The 18,743-nt window shown below is 32.7% G+C and overlaps 5 protein-coding genes across 5 annotated transcripts; 3 read left to right on the forward strand and 2 right to left on the reverse strand.

The window, feature by feature from the left end:
* Positions 1–3,494: 3,494 nt before the first annotated feature.
* Positions 3,495–4,887, forward strand: LOC128389075 (putative enoyl-CoA hydratase/isomerase YngF; the record flags this gene model as incomplete). The annotated part of the gene is made up of 2 exons (XM_053348584.1): positions 3,495–4,044; positions 4,118–4,887. Coding segments are annotated over 2 exons (999 nt in total), but the record flags the coding sequence as incomplete, so codon positions are not given.
* Positions 4,888–5,100: 213 nt separating this feature from the next.
* On the reverse strand, positions 5,101–6,267 carry LOC128389114 (pyrroline-5-carboxylate reductase 3-like). The gene has a single exon (XM_053348635.1). It carries the CDS (start codon positions 6,201–6,203, stop codon positions 5,283–5,285), a length of 921 nt encoding a protein of 306 aa, XP_053204610.1. The 5' UTR covers positions 6,204–6,267; the 3' UTR covers positions 5,101–5,282.
* LOC128389111 (cryptochrome-1-like) lies at positions 6,249–11,322 on the forward strand. The gene is made up of 6 exons (XM_053348632.1): positions 6,249–7,419; positions 7,672–7,869; positions 8,183–8,480; positions 8,690–8,893; positions 10,469–10,827; positions 10,941–11,322. Exons 1-6 carry the CDS (start codon positions 6,906–6,908, stop codon positions 11,315–11,317), a joined length of 1,950 nt encoding a protein of 649 aa, XP_053204607.1. The 5' UTR covers positions 6,249–6,905; the 3' UTR covers positions 11,318–11,322.
* A 190-nt stretch (positions 11,323–11,512) lies between these two features.
* LOC128389112 (uncharacterized) lies at positions 11,513–13,289 on the reverse strand. Its single transcript, XM_053348633.1, has 2 exons — positions 13,154–13,289; positions 11,513–13,037 (listed from the first exon to the last, which is right to left on the reverse strand). Exon 2 carries the CDS (start codon positions 12,901–12,903, stop codon positions 11,539–11,541), a length of 1,365 nt encoding a protein of 454 aa, XP_053204608.1. The 5' UTR covers positions 12,904–13,037; positions 13,154–13,289; the 3' UTR covers positions 11,513–11,538.
* Positions 13,290–17,525: 4,236 nt separating this feature from the next.
* On the forward strand, positions 17,526–18,705 carry LOC128389115 (piwi-like protein 1; the record flags this gene model as incomplete). Its single annotated transcript, XM_053348636.1, has 1 exon — positions 17,526–18,705. A coding segment is annotated over one exon (1,038 nt), but the record flags the coding sequence as incomplete, so codon positions are not given.
* Between the last annotated feature and the right edge of the window lie 38 nt (positions 18,706–18,743).

Raw genomic sequence — 18,743 nt, forward strand, 5'->3', positions numbered from 1 at the left:
TCTTCAACTTGTTGTAATCTTCTAGTTTTTTAATGAACAGAGTGATTTTAACTTGTTGTTCTTCTTTCTTCATTTCAATAAAATGTTCTATTTCTTTCAGTTCCTCTTTCAGTTCTTCTTTTATTTGTTTTGTTGATTCGGCTTTTCCCGACATTACATACCAGTCAATGATTGCTATGTTGGTTTCTTCCGGTAGTTCCGAGAAGAATTCTTCAATAACGTTCATACCCATTGGTCTGGTTATCAGAAAAATTGTTTTCCGTTTTCCTACCAAGGTCTTGGCTATTCTCGAATTTATGAAGGTCGGTGGAGTCCATCTTCTGTTTACATTCTGGTATATTACCACTTCTTCATCCAGGATGTCTCCATCCAGGGAGTCTTTATCTAGTTCGGTGTTAATCATTTTTAGTAGTTTCTCTTGGATGGTCGGAGCCTCGGAATCCGGGTCTTGTTGTACCAAGAAAGAAACAATCACATTGGCACCTGTAATTATTGAATCGTTTAAGTTCCATTTGGATATTATATTGTTTATTTCTTTTGCTGTCACATCCGTGAGGAATTCTTTGAATTTATCCCCATTTACGCACCACTCTATGAAGTTCTCGTTTACTAATTTTTCACTTTTTAGTTTCACTATGAGTTCATCTAAGGTTGAGTCCATCATGTTCAGTTATAATGTTTACGTTGTCAAAGGTCGAAGTTGTCTCTGAAGTGATTTCAAGCTTTGAATGTTCGGGTTGATGAGTCCGCTCACTTTCCGTGTGAGCTTGTTTATTGGCGATCTCGGTTGGGAGTTAGCTTTTCACACCTCGCTGTTGTTTTTGTATTCAGTTAATTGGTAACTTTGTTTCTTGGTTAATTGTTTTGTGTTGAGTTCTAATTGCATTATTTGTTTTCTCTGTTCCTAACTTTATTGAATGGATTGCTAATTATTTAATTAAGTGTTAATTTAGTTTCTTGGCTAATTAGTTTGTTTGTTTGTCTCGGAGTTTTGACGGTTTTGTTAATTATTGGCTTTGTCGTTGATTTGTGTTTCTTAGTTATTCGTCTTGAGTTAATTGCTTTTACTCTGTATAAGTGATATTTAATGATTTTTCGTTAATTATTTGTTTGTTTTAAGTATTTAGTCTATGGCTTATTATTTGTTACTTTGTTTTTCTTTTTGGGTTTATTGTTGTTAATCTTCTCAGCTTTCCGTTGATTGGTTTCAACTTGTCATTAGTTAAGTTAAATTACTTTTGATCGACGGTCTTAGCTCGGGATTAGCTTTGGTTGTTTATTCATTTTATTTCGGTTTCAGATTTGATTACATATTTTGGTTGTTAATGATTGATTTAAATGTTTTTCATAATTAAATAATCATAGTGATATTAGTTAAGTTAGGTTACTTTTAATCGGCAACCTCAGTTTGGAGTTAGCTTTTACAACTGTCTATTCATTTTACTTCTTGATTTCAAGTTTTGGTTACCTATTTTGGTTGTTAATGATCAATTCTTAGTATTTCACATCATTAGATAGTCATAATGGTAATCTATCTGGGAGATCGCCATCTGAAGTTCGCTTCGGTACAGCGGGCACATCGATGAGTACGCTCTGTGTCCTGGTCTTTCACATGATGCACATTTCGTCTCATTAGAGTGACAGTTTTGTCTAGTGTGTCTCTCTGCACAATTCGTGCATCGCATTTGATTGACACATTTGGCTCTGGTATGACCAAACTTGTGACATAGTCTGCAGTTTATTATCTCAAACGCGTCTCTGACCATCGTGAATGTATAACCAAGCGTCATTCGGCCTTTCATGTTCTGTTCTATGGCCGACCTTATGGCCGGGTTGACTTCTATTTCAATTCCAAATTTATCTTGGCCCATGTTGAAATGTGACTTTAGCTTGTATTGTTTCTCGTTCTTAAAACCATTAAGTCTCATTATTCGATTAACGTAAGTGGTCCAGTTTTCGTTTTCGGGCGATTTAACAAACAATAGTTTAATCGATGGTTGTTTCCATTCCGGTATAAAGATATTGATTTTCCCTGGTTTTATTTCTTTGTAGAGATTTTCACGATCTTGTTCCGAATACGTGATTATCAAGGAAAATTTCTTCCAGTATATAACCTTAAACTTGTAGGTTTTGTTGAGACGTGAAATCATTTCTGTGATTACTGGGACCGTACGGAGTTCTTCCGGTCCTTCGATCTGAAGTCGAAAGTATCTCTGCACTTCTCCCCAGTACCACCAGTTTCTTGGTACTTTTTGATCTGTGTGTTGCATTATTATATTTCTTGAGCGTTTTACCTTCTTTTTTGGTGGCTGATTTCTTGACGATTCTTCATCGGAGGAGCTTGATGATCCCTCTGAGGATTCGTCCAGGGCGACCACGGTTTCGGTGTTAGCTGTTACAACCTTCTTCTTCATGTAAGATTCTAATCTCCTTATATTGGTCTTGAACATGTTGAGTTTATTTTCATCTACTTCGTTACCTTCTTCGTCGATTGGGTTTTTCAGCGCTTGTTTAAATAGATTGATGTCTTCTATTATGGTTGCTTCGTCCCATTTATCAATATTTGTTACCCATGTGTTTCTGTCGATTCTTTTACTGTTTTCATCGCCAAACGTTTCTTTCATACGTGTCAGGGCTTCTTTGTATCTTTTGATGATCTCTTCCTCTTTCGAGGTTGTGTTCGGGAAGATATTTATCTGTGTTTTTTAGAAATGCATTTGTTATAAGTACATTTGTGGTAAATTTCTTTTGTTACATGAATTCATTCGCTTGGTTGTCATTCTGTTAGTTTTGTATATTCTTACCTTTCGTGGTCTTGGCATCGTTGTTCTTTTTTGGTGGTTCTTGAAGGTGGTTAATGTCTTCTCTCAGCGGGTGGATTCACTGCTGGTTTGGATGGTATTTCCGGTGTAGATTCACGGTCACAAATTTAATCAAGGTGTCGTTCACGTTACCTGATGTTTCTTGTGTTTTTGTATGTCGATTTGTTCAGTTTGTAACGGGGAAAGTTTTCACAAATAGGTTTCAATCACTATAATATAGTTAAGTTTTCACAGAGAAAAGACAACCGAGAAGAAGAAGATAACAGACAGACGGATAAAGAAAGAGCCAATAAATGGAGACAGAGAGTAAAAAGAGAGAGAAGGATAAATGTCAAAACCGAAAAAGAGACGAGAACACAAATAGAAAGGAAAAATCGAATTTCCTAAATTCGATTAAAGAGCTTCCATCTGGTGGAAACGAAAAGAGTTCCTTAAATTCTTATTCTGTTTGTGTTCTTATTCCTAGAGGGCTCTGCTCTCTTCACTGTCTATTCTTTGGTTAATAAATTTGATTTTCTTTTAATGCAAATTAATTTATCTTAATTGTTGATTAAGTTTAAAGTGTTTTCTTTTGATTTTGAACTTGGATTAAAGTTAATTGTATTAAGTTGATCAACTTTTTAATTATCATTTCCTAGGGTTGGATCACCAAAGTTTCTTAGAGGTTAATGAAACCCATGTGAAAATCAGCTGATCAAAATTAAGAGCGTCTTTTTTATTTGCTTGGTTGTAATCGGTAAAGTTAAATTGATTTGGGTTTCGTTTTTGTCATCAATTAATTGGGATCATGTTTACGGCGGTTTTAAGCGTATTGGTGGTTGTTATCGACCCTTTTCTCGTTCAGTTTGGACCGATCAAGGTGATCCTATTAATGTAATCAAAGAAGATGGTATTTTTATGATTGAACTTAATCGTCCCTCTAAACGTAATTGTATTAATACACCGATGGCTGAGAAATTAATTGCTGCTATTGATGAGTTTGAAGGTGATGATGAATCAAAAGTTGGTATAATTTATGGTAAAGGTGGTAATTTTTGTGCCGGTTTTGATTTGAATGAACTGGCCTCAGATTCATCAATTAACTCTCGTCAAAGAATTGGCCTTGATAAATGGATGATCTCTAAGCCCATGATCGCGGCAATTGAAGGTTACGCTGTTGCGGGCGGACTTGAATTAGCCTTGGCCTGTGATTTCAGAGCCTGTGAAGAAGATTCTTTCTTAGGTTGGTTATAAAGATAAAATGAATTTATTGATGATGATGATTTTCTAATTTCTTTCCTTCATTTTTTCATTAGGCTTTTACAATCGACGATTTGGAATACCCCTTCTAGATGGTGGAACAGTACGATTATCACGAATTATTGGTCTATCTCGTGCTCTTGATTTAATTCTAAATGGTAAAAAAATCAGTGCTCACGAAGCATTAAACATGGGCCTAGTGAACGAAATTTGTGCCGTTGGATCGGTTTTGGGTAAAGCGATTTCAATGGCTTCCTGTTTACGTAAATTTGATCAAAATGCTCTACTAGCTGATCGTAAATCCATTTACACTTCAACCTTTCAATCCAGTGAGAATATGGAAGAAGCCTTGAAATTTGAATATAGTAATGGTTCACCGATAATGTCAGAAAATGGAGCTAAAGGAGCTAAACTTTTCCTCGAAGAGGGAATCGGACGTCATGGTGCCACAGCAATTCACAGTCAAGATGAAATTATGGCCCAACATAAACCAGAAATTTTCTAGATAAAAACTAAATTTTCCCCCTTTAGGACCGTGAGTATTTTTCGTTGCAACAGAAACAAACTAATATCTTTCAACCCCTCAAGGTGATTAACTAACAGCATGATACCTTAACTAATACCACACCCATTGAGAAAATCATTTATTTAATGAATCGATTCGACTAATTTAACCAGAAGCTAAAACAATCTAATTTTCCCCTCTTCTTGAAAAAAAAGGTTTCACTTTATAATAACAATTACGTTGATGATCAAAATTGTATTGTTGTTATTTAATCGCATTATAAATTGTTATTATTATTGTACAATCCAGGTAATCTTTTTTTTATATATACACTGTGTATATATAAAAAAGGAAAAGAAATTAAATCAATGAATGATGACACAAGTAAGAATTTATTTGATAACATAATTTATTTTCCAAATTGATTATCATTTAAAGGGGAGGAATAAATTGTTTTTTTTAAAGAGAAATTCGTTTTTAGAATAGAAATTATATGATTAAATCGACGGTTAATTATGTAAAACAAACAACAACAACAATTAAAAAGAGGGAACAAGAAAAGAGGAGAAACAATTAACGAATTGAGTTTGGAAATTAGAGTTTAGGGAATATAAAATTTTTTTTTCTTCTCTTGTTAAGAGTAACACAATTGATATGATTTCTTAATTCCAATAGAATTAATTTCTTTGTTTGTTATTTTCTTTTATTCTATTGTTTTAGATTCTTTTGATTAGATTTTTATCCGCAAACTCTTTGGACTTTTCAACGGCCGAGATGATGGAACCGTTAAGGTCAAGATTGTTCATCTTGTTAATACCTTCAATTGCTGGACCTCGAGGTGAACAGACATGATCTCTGAGTTCCCCTGGATGTTTACCTGTTTCAAGAAGCGACTGAGCGGCACATTGGAGTGTTTTGGCCGCAAATTTGATGGCAATATTACGATCAAGTCCAGCTTTTAGAGCACCATCCGCCATTGCCTTGATGAAACAGTAAACAAAGGCCAAACCAGCACCACAAATAGCACAAGCGGCATCCATTTGCTCCTCTGGGACATATTCAAGTTTAGATATGGTCGATAGAAGGGTTCGTAAGGAAGCGGACAATTTATTTGAATCTGGTTCAACATCGATGGCACAAATACCCAATCCATAGGCACAGGCAGGATTAATTACAATCCGGTGCATCTCAAGAATGTATTTACCCTTATGATCAGGATTAAGAAGAGTAGCCGACAATTGGGTCAACTTGACACCGGACACAAGTGAGAAGATGTATTTATCCTTATTGGTCAACGGGATAAAGTTAGTACAAAGAGCTTGGGGTTTTTTAGGATCTCGAAGACAGTCAAGAACAACGGAACCAGGGCAGCAAATGAAGATAACATCACAATCAAATTTACCGAAAATATCGTAATTACGCTTGGTGACATTACAACCTTTCTCCTTGAAACGAACGGTATTTTTTTCGGTCGGAGCGGCAATAAAGATACGCTTCTTGTCCACTTTACCATAATCGATGAAACCATTGACCAAACTTTCGGTCATTTTACCGGCCCCAATGAAGCCGATTTTGGCCGTTTCCAGCTCCAATGGTTTCGAAGGGGACTTGGATCGCTTCCGTTTACTTAGACCCATATTCAATTGAATCAAATTAACTAATCACAAATTTAGATTGACCAAAAAAAAAAGAAAGACGATAAAATTAACACAAGAGACCAAACTTAATCAACTATCAATTGATTAACCAAACCAAATGAGAAACAAATTAATGGCGAAAGTTAAATTAACTCAATTGTTGTTGATCATTGTTGTGGAAAAATGTAAAATGTACAAATAATTGTAAAGTTAATTGTTGAGAAAATTGTTTACCTATTATTTAATTTTCTCAATTAATGTCATCCCATCCTGTCAAAATGGTTCCATTGTTAAATCTTTAATGTTTAGAAAAATTAATTCTTAATTACCAACGTAATTAACCCTCTAAACTAAATGTATCGGCTTACGATTACGACTTTTTTTTTACTTCCATTTGATTTGATCATTAATTAATTGGAATAAAATTACCTTTCTACTTTCAGGTATCACGTTGATTAACAGTTGATTTACTTGATTATCAACTAAATTATGCTCATGTTCAAACCATTGATTTCTCTCAATCTGATTTTATTTTCGATTACATATTTAGTTAACTAGTTTCTCTAAATGTGAGTTGATTGTTGAGAATTGATTAACTCTCGAGAAAGAGAGAAAGAAAGTAAAAAAAGAAAGAGGAAAATGATTAATGATTAATAAAGTTTTCTGTTAATTCTGTAAATTAAATGAATTGACTGTTTAAAAATGTCCATATCATTTGATAATTCATCATCTCATCATAAAGATAAATTAGTTTGTCGTAATAAAATTAATTCCAGTGATAAATTAACACCAACAATCAATGAAACAACATTAAAAACTATTAACCAAAGAAATGATAACAAACTTTACTCACCAATATCATCATCCTCATCCTCATCACCACCAACACCCCAACCACAACCACCAGTATCAGTACAATTAACAACAACAATTAATTATAATGAATTAACTACTGACAATAACTCAGCTGATTGTAAACAAAGTGATAACAAGTCAATAACAACGACAACAACAACAACATCAACTGTTGACAGTTTTAGTCAAATTAATCAAACTAATGGCAACGAGAGTGATAAATTTAATTGTAATAAACCCTTAATTAGTGAGAGAAATGATCACACCAACGGAATTAATTTTAATTGTGGTCAAGTGAAAAATCTGGTCCATTGGTTTCGCAAAGGTCTTCGTCTTCATGATCAACCAGCTCTTCTTAAAGGTAAGTCTCTTCCTCTCAATTAATTAACTTAAATTGTTACAATCTTATCATCTCTCTAAATTATAGAACAAGAGTAATTCTATTAATTATCTTCAATTAAATCATCTCTCTCTCTCTTTTCAAATGGAATCAGTGTTAATTAAACCAATTAGTTTCCTTTTCATTTCTCTTCAATTTCTTTGTTTACATTTTGATCAACATTGTAAACAAAATTTTCTTCCGCTCGATTAATTGATTGTTATTGTTTTTAAGGAATCAAAGGATGTCAAACCTTTCGCTGTGTCTATTTAATTGATCCCTGGTTTTCCACACAGTCTAATTGTGGAATCAATAAATGGCGATTCTTATTACAATCACTGGAAGATCTTGACAACAATTTACATAAATTGGGCTCTCGTCTGTTTGTCATCAGGGGCCAACCCACTGAGGTTTTTCCTCCTCTTTTCAAAGGTAATCCAGATCATTAATCCTAATCTATTTCCTCTCTTTTTAAAAACATTAATCTCACACTAATCTGGTTGTTTTCTATTCTCTTTAATTTATATTCTCTCATCTGTTAATCCATCTCATCTGTTGTCCATCTGAATCTCTCATCTCTTCCTCCTTTATGTTAACCAAACTTTTCTCTATAATAATCTCAACCCTTTTTGTTTATTTCTAAATTTATTTTGATCATTTAGAGTTTTTAATTTTCTATTATTTTTATTGATTAGTATTTTCCTTTTGGTTGATTATACATTTTCTTCTCTTTGTTCTCATCTAGAATGGTCAATTACACATTTAAGTTTCGAAGAAGATCCTGAACCATTTGGAAAGATTCGCGATGCAAAAATAACGAAAATGTGTAAAGAAATGAATCTCCATGTGATCTGTGAAACCTCTCACACTCTCTACAAACTGGACAATATAATTGACCGTTGTGGTGGTGAGATTCCTCTGACTTACCTACAGTTTCAAACAATAGTCTCTGACCTCGAGAAACCCGACGAACCAGCGCAAACAATAACTCTCGATATAATTGGAAATTCATATACACCAGTTTCCGGAGATCATGTGAAAAAGTTAGATAAATATAATTCCTCATGAGCGAAAACAATTTCCCCTTAGAATACAATTTCTAAATTGTTCAACATTAGATTCAATTCATTTACCATGTTAATCTGTTCGAGATGTTTTTGGATGATCGTTTCATTTTCTTCTTGATCAATCAATTGTTTCGCAGATCACTAATTGACTTTTCGCCTTCATTTTCGTTTTTTCTTCCCTTAAGATATGCCGTACCAACGCTAGAGGAATTGGGATTCAAGAACAACTCGAATCAAAGGTCAGTTTGGATCGGTGGAGAGACCGAAGCGCTACAAAGATTAGCTCGACACCTCGAACATAAAGCTTGGGTGGCGACCTTTGGAAAACCCGATTCAACCTCGTTATCCCTTCTCTGTGCCCCTCAAACGGGTTTAGGACCTTATTTAAGGTACTAATTCAAACCAAAATTAACCAAAACTAATCCAAAAAAAATCCAAGGATAAAGACAATCGACCCAAAATAAGGTCAACCCATTGGTACAAGAAAAAGAGATAAAGTTGATTAGTTTCAGTAATAATCATTTCAATCAAATTGCAAACTTGTTCACTAACTTAATCACTAATCCTTATTCTTGGGATGATAAAAAAAAACTACACAACTAAGAAAAGGATAGAGATTAATTAGATTGAACAATATTTAAGGATTATTATGGTTTAGCCTTTTTCTTTATTCTCATCACTATTACATTGATATTGTTGTCAAAGATGAAGATTAAGCTTACATCATGTTTATAACACTCTAATCATCATCATCATCATCATCTTGTTGTGATAACTATTAACTCACGTGGACAGCATTCTAAATACCAATTGATTTAATCCCATTGGATCAACAGATAAATAGTCACATGGATCACATGTAATTCAGTAAAAATTGGCGAAGGTTAAAGTTTTATTTTATTTTCTCTATCAACTGTAAATAGAACACCAATCGAAACCCATAATAATATACATCTAATATACTATAAAAGTACATATAGTAAATAATGATGATGATGATGTTAATCATGAAGACGAGAAGATGAAGAAGATGATGATGATTTTGATGATAGAAGTGAAATTAAAGGGAAGAGGCAACACAAAGTGAGTGAGAAACGAAGGGAAAAAAATATAAGTGGGAAGATTTTACACTTTGATTGATTGACTTTAAACTATTTGAATTTATCTTCGATTTATATTAATATATATTAGCCAGAGTATCTTCATCTTCATCATCTTCATCATGTTACCTAATCTATTTTTTCCTCTCTCTCTCCATCCTCATCTCTTACAAACAGATTATCTATGTTTATATTTCTTCCTCTCCATTGATGTCATGTAATATTCATATAAAAATAATACAGTTCATCAAATGGAGATGAAAACAAAACTTTTCTTGTCAAAGTTTTACATTAATTTACTGATCATTTCTCCCAATTAATCAACTCTCTAAACTTAATCTAACCTCAGGTTCCTATTACCATTTTGATTGTTATTAAAAAAAAATTGAAATCAGATTGATTGTATTAATCAACTAACCACACAATCAATTGATTTCCATGGTAATCAATTATAACTTATTAACCAAAATTTTCATTGCAACTTTTTGTTTTCTCGTTGTTTCTGATTATCATCAACATAATCATTGTGTTCATTAATCAATCATTACAATTTAGTTTTGCACATCTATGAATTCAATTGGTTACATTGATATATTTATTAGTTTAAATGTATATATACATTCAATTAATTTCTGTTAATCATTTATCATCTTCTCATCAATCACTTGATTGATTTTTTTTTCCTCTTCTTCTGTTGTTTTGTTTTTCTCAATCAAATGATTTTGTTTTTCAAGAGAGAAAGAAAAATTTAATGAACAATTTAATTGTTTTCTTGTTTTTCTCTCTCTTTTCTGGTTCCACAATTTAATTTAATTGCAATTTAGAGTTTTCACTTTTCTCTTCTTCTTTTTTTCTGTTCATTAGATTTGGTTGTATTTCGCCTCGACTCCTTTACCACCAACTGACCAACCTTTTCGCTAAATTAAAACAAGGAAATCCACCACTTTCTCTGTATGGACAATTGTTGTGGCGGGAATTTTTTTACACGGTGGCTACAAATAATCCCAATTTCGATAAGATGCAAAATAATCCGCTTTGTGTTCAAATTGCTTGGAATTCAAATGCTGAGGCTCTGGTGAAATGGGCTAATGGTCAAACGGGATACCCTTGGATTGATGCAATTCAAACACAATTAAGACGCGAAGGTTGGATCCATCAGATAGCCAAACATGCAACAGTTTGTTTCCTTACTAGAGGAATCCTGTGGATCTCATGGGAAGAAGGTAGATAGATGGTGGTGATTGGGTGGGGGGAAAGTTCGGAAGTTTGAAAATTCGAAAAATCGAACTATTTTTTCATATTTTTCTCTCTCTCTGTTTTATCTTTCTTTCCATAGGTATGAAGATATTCGATGAGCTTCTAATCGATGCCGACTGGTCAGTTAACGCTGGTACTTGGATGTGGTTAAGTTGCTCATCGTTTTTTCAACGAATTTGTCACATTTATTGTCCGGTTACTTTTGGTCGAAAAATGGATCCTCAAGGAGATTATATTCGACGGTATCTTCCGGTTTTACGAAATATTCCCAATGAATATATTCACGAACCTTGGAAAGCACCGATTAAAGTACAAAAAGAGGCTAATTGTAAAATCGGTAAACATTATCCTCAGCCGATTGTTGATCATATTGAGGCAATGAGAATTAATCAAGAAAGGATGAAACAAGTTTTCCGTATCCTAATTAAAGGATTAGATCTTAAAAAGGAAACGTAATATGTTTACAATTAAACATTTAATTTACTATTCCAATTGTTTATGTCTCTTAATTGTTCCTATTAGGTTGTTTATATACAAAACACTTTAATCATTCAATGATTAACAAAATGATCCAATGTTAAGTTATGTCAAAACATAAATATTAATTTGATTAAAATTCAATTTATATTCTTAAGTAAATTTGATGATTTTCAATTGATTAGTTTAATTACAACTAATCAACAATTCAGTTTTGGGATTGATGATCTGAGAGCTCTGAATTTTTCTTGATCCTTCAAGTTACATTGCTGATCCAATCGATGGTTAATCCATTTTCCCGATAACTTTTTTCGACGCCCAATTTTAGCTCGAAATTTAGACTTTTTCAAATTGTTTTCGATCTTTCCTGAACTTTTCTCCGTCGAAAGAAACTGACCAACATGATGAAGAATATTGAAACCCAACCAGAAACTCAATATTGACCCACTGGAGATAAAAAGATCCTCATATGAAATTCGAGGTTTAGTTTTTTTCCTAAGATCTGGATAACTTGGGGCCATTATTACGAAACCGCTGTAATTGGATTTTCTATTGAATAATTCGCGACCAACATTAATCGGTATCAAATAGTTCGAGACACATTCAGGGTGGATAATCCTAGTAGCACATTCAGCTTCGATCTTCGTGAATTCCTGTTTAAAAGTAAGCTTAGAGCGAAGATGATTGGAGAATGATAGATTAGATTGAACATCGATAAATGTTGAATAAGTGATGGACTCAAATTTCTTGGAAGTTTCATCATTAAGACAATTCTCGAATCTTTCGTTCCGATGAGAGACACCATATAACTTGGAGTAATTTAAACAGTTCGATTGGTAAGGAAATGGTCGTAACTTAACGTAGATCCTTAAGTAACTAACAAAGAACAAAATTGGTTCAAAAGGCTTTGAATCGAGTAATTTTTGCGAAAATTCAAACCCTCGGGGCAAAATTCCCGGTTGTGTAAAGTAGATTGAAGTCTTGTTCCATTGGTTAAAAAACGATTGATTAATAAGCAGTAGGTAAATTGCTCCTAGATTTGGTGCTTCTTTTAAATCATTCTGATTTAGTATCAAATGATTGGTTCGATTTTTACAATTAATCGTGTAACATAACAGTGGATCTCGAATATAAGGTGTGATGGTACAAATTCCCTCTTTCAGAACATTCGATTGACTCAATGATTTTCTCGCGAAACTAATATTCGTGAAAAGTTGTTCCGGTTTGATTGCCAATTTAGAATAGAACGTTTTTACATTAAAGTTTTCACCAATCCATGAAGCAAATCGAACCGTTCCAAAATTTGATTGAATACAATGACGAAGTTGATTACTATTGTTTACATGGGAACAATTAGATGGGATCAATGACGAATGATTTAAATAAAAGGTCTCATAATTTACGGAATGAACTAATTCTGTACATAGGGTAACATCGGGAACTATTATTTCCTCTGGAAATGTAAACTCTATCACCGAGATAACATCAAATCGAAAAAAATTGACAAAAAGACTAATTAGTTGGTAAGAACAGCCAATTAGAGAGAAAACTTGAACACACTTCATGACATTATTCCTTCGTCCTTAGTTGGTTTAATTCCAATAAATTTAATTCCTCGCTGATTGATACAAATATCATTTTCTTTTCTCTCCTTTTGATTCAGGCAAACTGGAGGAGTCGAATTGAACTATTAATAAATCTAGAGAGAGGAAAAGAGGAGGAAAAATTAAAGAAATTGATTAGTAGATTGTCAAACCAATCGATACATGAAAATTTTGGAAAGATTCACATTATAGATCTATTTTAATTACTTACGAATTTTATATTTTTTTTCCTTCTCTTTCAATCACAGTCATAATTTTCTATTATTGTTTCCGGTGTATAGAGTTTATCATTCACGCAATAGATTAAAATTTGCTGATCATTTCATTTCACAGAGATTGTAATAGATTAATTTTAACTATTACAACTGTCAGATTCATTTGATAATTAACTGGAACATTATTTACAATTATAATCTCCATATAATGTCTGTCAACATAATCCATCCAGTAGGTTGTAACAAATTGAAAATACTTTTGGGTTAATTGTAAGGATAAATTTTATATTTACAATTGGGAGTCCGATTGAATTTGGAGATTGGGTCAATGTTTACTGGTCACTGGTATCGTTTCGATGACATTTTGTACCTTTGGGCTTCGTTTACGTTTGAAATTAAATTTCTCATCTAGTTTACCTTTTTGATCAAATTTACCAAGAATAATTTTTCTCTTAATCATGTTCCATCTTAACTTTGGTTCCATTTTTGAATAATCGTAAAGAAAACTGAACAATTTTTGTCCATAACCAAAGTGATTAAAACCAAACCAAATTCCAAGAATTGATTCAGCGAAAAGGAGGAATTGATAAAATCCATATTCGGGAAGGGTAATTGCATGAAGATCGGGCTCATTTGGTGCTAATAACATGATCGCGGAATTTTGATCATCCGTTGGATACCAGCCTTCATTTGATGCGATATAAAATCGGTAATGACATTGAGGTTGAGATATTTGTAGAATACAATCACTTTCAATGGCTCGATACGCTGATGATTGACGGCTTAGTTGGAGGGAGGGAAATGATATGTTCAGGGTGGGGAGGATAAAGGTACGATGTGAAGGTGTTCCTAATTCTTGTTGAGATCGTTGATTGATACAATGGTCAAAATAGTCTAACCTATTGTCAAAACCAATCTCTTCATAATCACGACAGGCGGTAACATAAGGTTTACGGAGAAGGTCAACTTGAATTAGCTTATATTTAAGTAAATAAAGTGAAGGTGATCGATTAAAGGTCAACCCAATCCAAGATGATTCATAACCATAGGGGAAAGTTTCAGGTTCATGGACATAGATAAAGGTAAACTCCCAATCACGGACAATTGATTGATTAACAGTGATCACAATCATGGCTCCTTTAAGGTCACCTTCAGCAAGAGTATAACGTTTAATGGTTAAAGGTGAACCATAGAAACAACTGATTGTATAACAGATTCTATTTGAGGTGAACAAAGAGTTAACTGAACATCTATTTGGACCATTCATTTTAGCAGGTACATCAATTGAAGGGAAAATTGTCTCCGGTTCATAAGTGACATTGTAAAATTGACCAATGGTCAAAGTAGATGAGATAAATGATCTCATCTTAACATAGCCAACAATTGATGAGAAACAATAACGTAAACCAGATTCCGTTTTAACATTATAATCTGAACAATCGTCCGGAATTAAATGAGGATAATTATCCAGGTAAGCGGTATAATTGATCACATCAATATACTCTGAGCAAACAGTTAAATCGGGAACAATTAAGGAAGCAGGATAATTAAGGACAACCTTGGAAACGACACTGTGTTGAATAAATTTGGAAACAAAATGAGCCAATTGAATGGCACATCCAGTTAAACAACAGAGTAGAAAAATCCGTTGAAGTATAAACACTTTACCAACATTAATCTTCATGTTAAGAAGATTTTAATTAGTGAAGAAAAGAAGAGAAAAAAAATTAATTCCAACAATTGAATTGCGAATAAAAATCAATTTAGAACAAAGAGAAAAACAATAACATTCAAATTCTCAACGGAAATGATGGTTAAGGTTAAAAAAAATATTCTTTTCTAAATAAAATGTTAGTCATTTTCTTTTTTCTTCTGTTGATCAACTAAAGTTAATTTCTTTTTTTTATTTCGTCTCAATTAACGATTTTAAATTGTTCTCTTCTGTTTTCAATTCTCTACAGTTAATCTACTAATTATTAATGTTTTTCTCTCTGTTAATTGTTTCGTTTCTCTTTTTTTCCAATTGCATTTCCACTTTAATTTGGTCGCCATTTTGTTGTTGATACTTTGGACTCTCTTTGATGTCATCAACTATTAATATCTAATTAAATTGATTGGAAATGTGGATTGATTTTTTTTTCAAATTTCAATCAAATTCTAATTTATTTAACTCGTTTAGTTGAGTGTTAATCTATTGAATGATTTTATCTGTCCAGTTATTTTTTTTTGTTCATCTCAATCAAAGGTAAGTAATTGTTTCCTATATTTTTTTGTTTCTCTCATAATTGTGTCTCTTTGTAAATGCAATTGTTACTTCCGTTGTGTCCATCTTGTGGTCACTTCCATAGAGAGACTGAATCAAAACTGTGAGAAGATAATTCTATTAATCAATTAGAGTTGATTAATTCTTCATTCAATCTATTCTAATTGTTGACATTGACTCTCTTCTTTGACCGTTTGGTCAAAAAGTGGACTCTCAATCTATTGTTTACCTTTTGTTTCCTGATTTACCAATTACCGAATTCACCTTGAAGCAACACAATTACAGTAAATGATATAATTAATTTATCTTTAATTGATCTCTCTCTCTCTCTCTCTCTCTATCTCCATAATAGGAATTCTCGTAAACAAAAGGCCTTACCAATCAAAGGAAAAGTAAAATATATAAAACCCATTCAAAATGGTGGATTTCTAATATTATCTCATTAAAGGAATCACGGTCAACTGTCAAATTAATTTACTATTGATTGACTGTTAATCAACTCTCACCATCAAAGTCATCATGATTATCATATTAATAACATTTAATCATTTTACAGGTAAACCAGTTTTCATCTCATTCCATCAATAATATCCTTTTATTTACCAATAATTTAGTTCAACTAAATCACTAATACATTAAATTTAGATACAAAAGTAAACCCAATAGTGTAATATTTGGTTGTGTATTAATATTTTGTAATACATTTTTTTTTCTTATTATCATTTATAGTTATATAAATACATACACATATTTATATGATTAACTAAATTGTTAATTCTTCATTTTTTTCCCATTGCTACAGGTAATTAAAGGAGATGATGATGGAAAGTGAGAGAGACACATCAATTTAAAGCCTTGAGTAACATGGAAGCTGAATAATCAATAATCAAACACTAATCGCTATTTAGTATAATTATATTAGTGAATAATCATTACACAATTAATGAGTTAATATTAACCCAAGGACAGAATTGGATTGATTAGCTAAGGAAAAGTGAAAGTTTAAAGGCCTAAAGGGTAAAACAGGAAAAAAAAGGATATCAAGATGGATCAGAATGTGATCATCTCATCATCATCTCTTGGGTTGTTGTTGTTGTTTTTTTGTCATCGCAATCAATGAGAGGTTAACGTGTTAATTGTAATTATCATTTTCTTTTCCATCATCAACTGATTCATTTACAACAACAAACTCTAAACCAGGAACCCTTAATAATAACAACAGAAAAAGGGTGAAAAATAATTTCGTTTTGTTACCTTAATTAAACCTCCAATTTAATTCATCAATTGGAGGTTTAAAAATAAGAAAAATTTACTAATCAGATTGTGCTTGAAGCTGCACTAATTGTTACCAATCAGTTATCATCATCATCATCACCACCTTGATGATTTTTGTCTTGGTTGATGAAATTAAATGATGAAACAATCCATAAAAAATAGGGAAATCAGATTATCAATGATTAGATTTGATTTTGATTGTCATATGATTGTGATGTACAAATAATAATTTACTAATCACGAGATGAAACTACTGGATTATTGGATCATCTTAATTAGATGGAGATTCAAATTGTATTCACCTTGTTTTCCTTAAATCTGATTGTTTTCCCAACGATTACCTTTAATTGTATCAATTTATCCCAAAAAGAATCAGATTGTTATCAATGTTAATCAGTTGGGAAAAACACAATCATCAAATCATCCAACTAAATTACTGGTTCTGATGAAGAGTCAAAAAAAAGGTTAACCTTAATTAACTGAATTAATTGTAAAAACTTTTTACTTTGATTTAACTATTTCATCATCTTCACCTGATAACCCAGAGCAATTTACCTGTTGATGATAATTTAATATACGGAAGAGCAAAAGTGATTAAGAAATCAATGAAGACCCACACTCATTTGATTAGATTAACAATTAACCTTTAAGGTAAAATTCAAACAATTTAACAAATTTTCCTTTCTAACAATTAATTAATCATTACCAAACTAACCATTAACCAATATATTACATAGATATACATTTCTATTGATTGGATAACAATTATCTAATCATTTACTTTATAAAATCAATTAATCGTTAAACTGTTTTTCTTTGTCTAAAAGTGAAGTCCACCTTCAGCTGAATTTCCACCTAAGCCGTTGTCTTCATCTAATGTTTCCCGTGCAGCCGAACCACCGCTTAAAACTAAACCTTCGGGTTTATTGACGAAAGTGGGGGAAGGTGGAATAGCGGTTCGTCTTTTTAGTAACCATTTTCGACTACAAACACCTCAAGATGTGATAATTTACGATTATCATGTTCATTTCGAGCCGAATGTTGAATCATTACGATTTCGACGCTCACTAATATTCCAAAATCGTGAAATGTTCAATAGCAGTTACATATTCGATGGAAGTGAATCGATTAAATCTCTCCATGAGCTTACAGGACCCATCACAGTTTCGGCAGTTGATAAACATAATAATGAAAATATTCAGATTACAATTAAACCCACAGGACGAATTGCCTGGGGCCATCCGGAGATGATGCGTTTCTACAACACCCAAATGAAACGTAACCTGACTCACCTTTCAATGACTCGACTTGGGAGAAATTTTTTCGACAAAAATCAAGCCAAAAGGATTCCCGAACATTCTGTTGAAGTCTGGCCTGGAGTTCTAACTGCTATTAACGAACATGATGGAGGTATTCTTATGGTGGTAAATTGTTTGAATAAAATAATTCGAAAGGAAACTGCTCTGGATATATTGAGAAGAATCTGGTCTCAGAATCGAGACAATTTTAAAGACTATGCTCGACGTGAGCTGGCAGGTTCGATTGTCATGTCAAAGTACAATTCGAAAACCTACCGAATCGATGATATCATTTTCGATAAAAATCCGGAATCATATTTGTTTGAGCGAAAAGGAGAATCTATTAATCTTGTTACTTATTACTTCACTCAATATGCGATTAAAATTCAAGACACTAAGCAACCGCTTCTCATGGTTAATCCAACGGATCGGCAACAACGCGGTGGGATAACCAAAGATCTTGTTCTGGTCCCGGAGTTGTGCCTTCTAACGGGAATGTCAGAGAATATGAGAAACGACTTCAACTTTCGCAAGGAATTGGATAAGCACGTTAACCAATATATTACATAGATATACATTTCTATTGATTGGATAACAATTATCTAATCATTTACTTTATAAAATCAATTAATCGTTAAACTGTTTTTCTTTCATTCTTCAGGTAAAATTCTTAAACTGAATCAACTCGAATGGCAATTTAATCATCACTATGAGTCATTGATTTTGATCATCGTCTCGTTGCATCAAATA

Source organism: Panonychus citri, unplaced genomic scaffold (genome assembly GCF_014898815.1).
Source record: "Panonychus citri isolate SS breed McGregor unplaced genomic scaffold, ASM1489881v1 Contig00104, whole genome shotgun sequence".
Lineage (NCBI taxonomy): Eukaryota > Metazoa > Arthropoda > Arachnida > Trombidiformes > Tetranychidae > Panonychus > Panonychus citri.

What these genes read in the sequence shown, in the direction of transcription:
- LOC128389114 (XM_053348635.1), bottom strand. Translation starts at nt 6,203, where the DNA reads ATGGGTCTAAGTAAACGGAAGCGATCCAAGTCCCCTTCGAAACCATTG.
- LOC128389111 (XM_053348632.1), top strand. Translation starts at nt 6,906, where the DNA reads ATGTCCATATCATTTGATAATTCATCATCTCATCATAAAGATAAATTA. An exon ending in TCCGGAGATCATGTGAAAAA is followed by an intron (nt 8,481 to 8,689) that starts GTTAGATAAATA and finishes TCTTCCCTTAAG; the next exon opens with ATATGCCGTACCAACGCTAG. An exon ending in GTGGATCTCATGGGAAGAAG is followed by an intron (nt 10,828 to 10,940) that starts GTAGATAGATGG and finishes TTCTTTCCATAG; the next exon opens with GTATGAAGATATTCGATGAG.
- LOC128389112 (XM_053348633.1), bottom strand. Translation starts at nt 12,903, where the DNA reads ATGAAGTGTGTTCAAGTTTTCTCTCTAATTGGCTGTTCTTACCAACTA.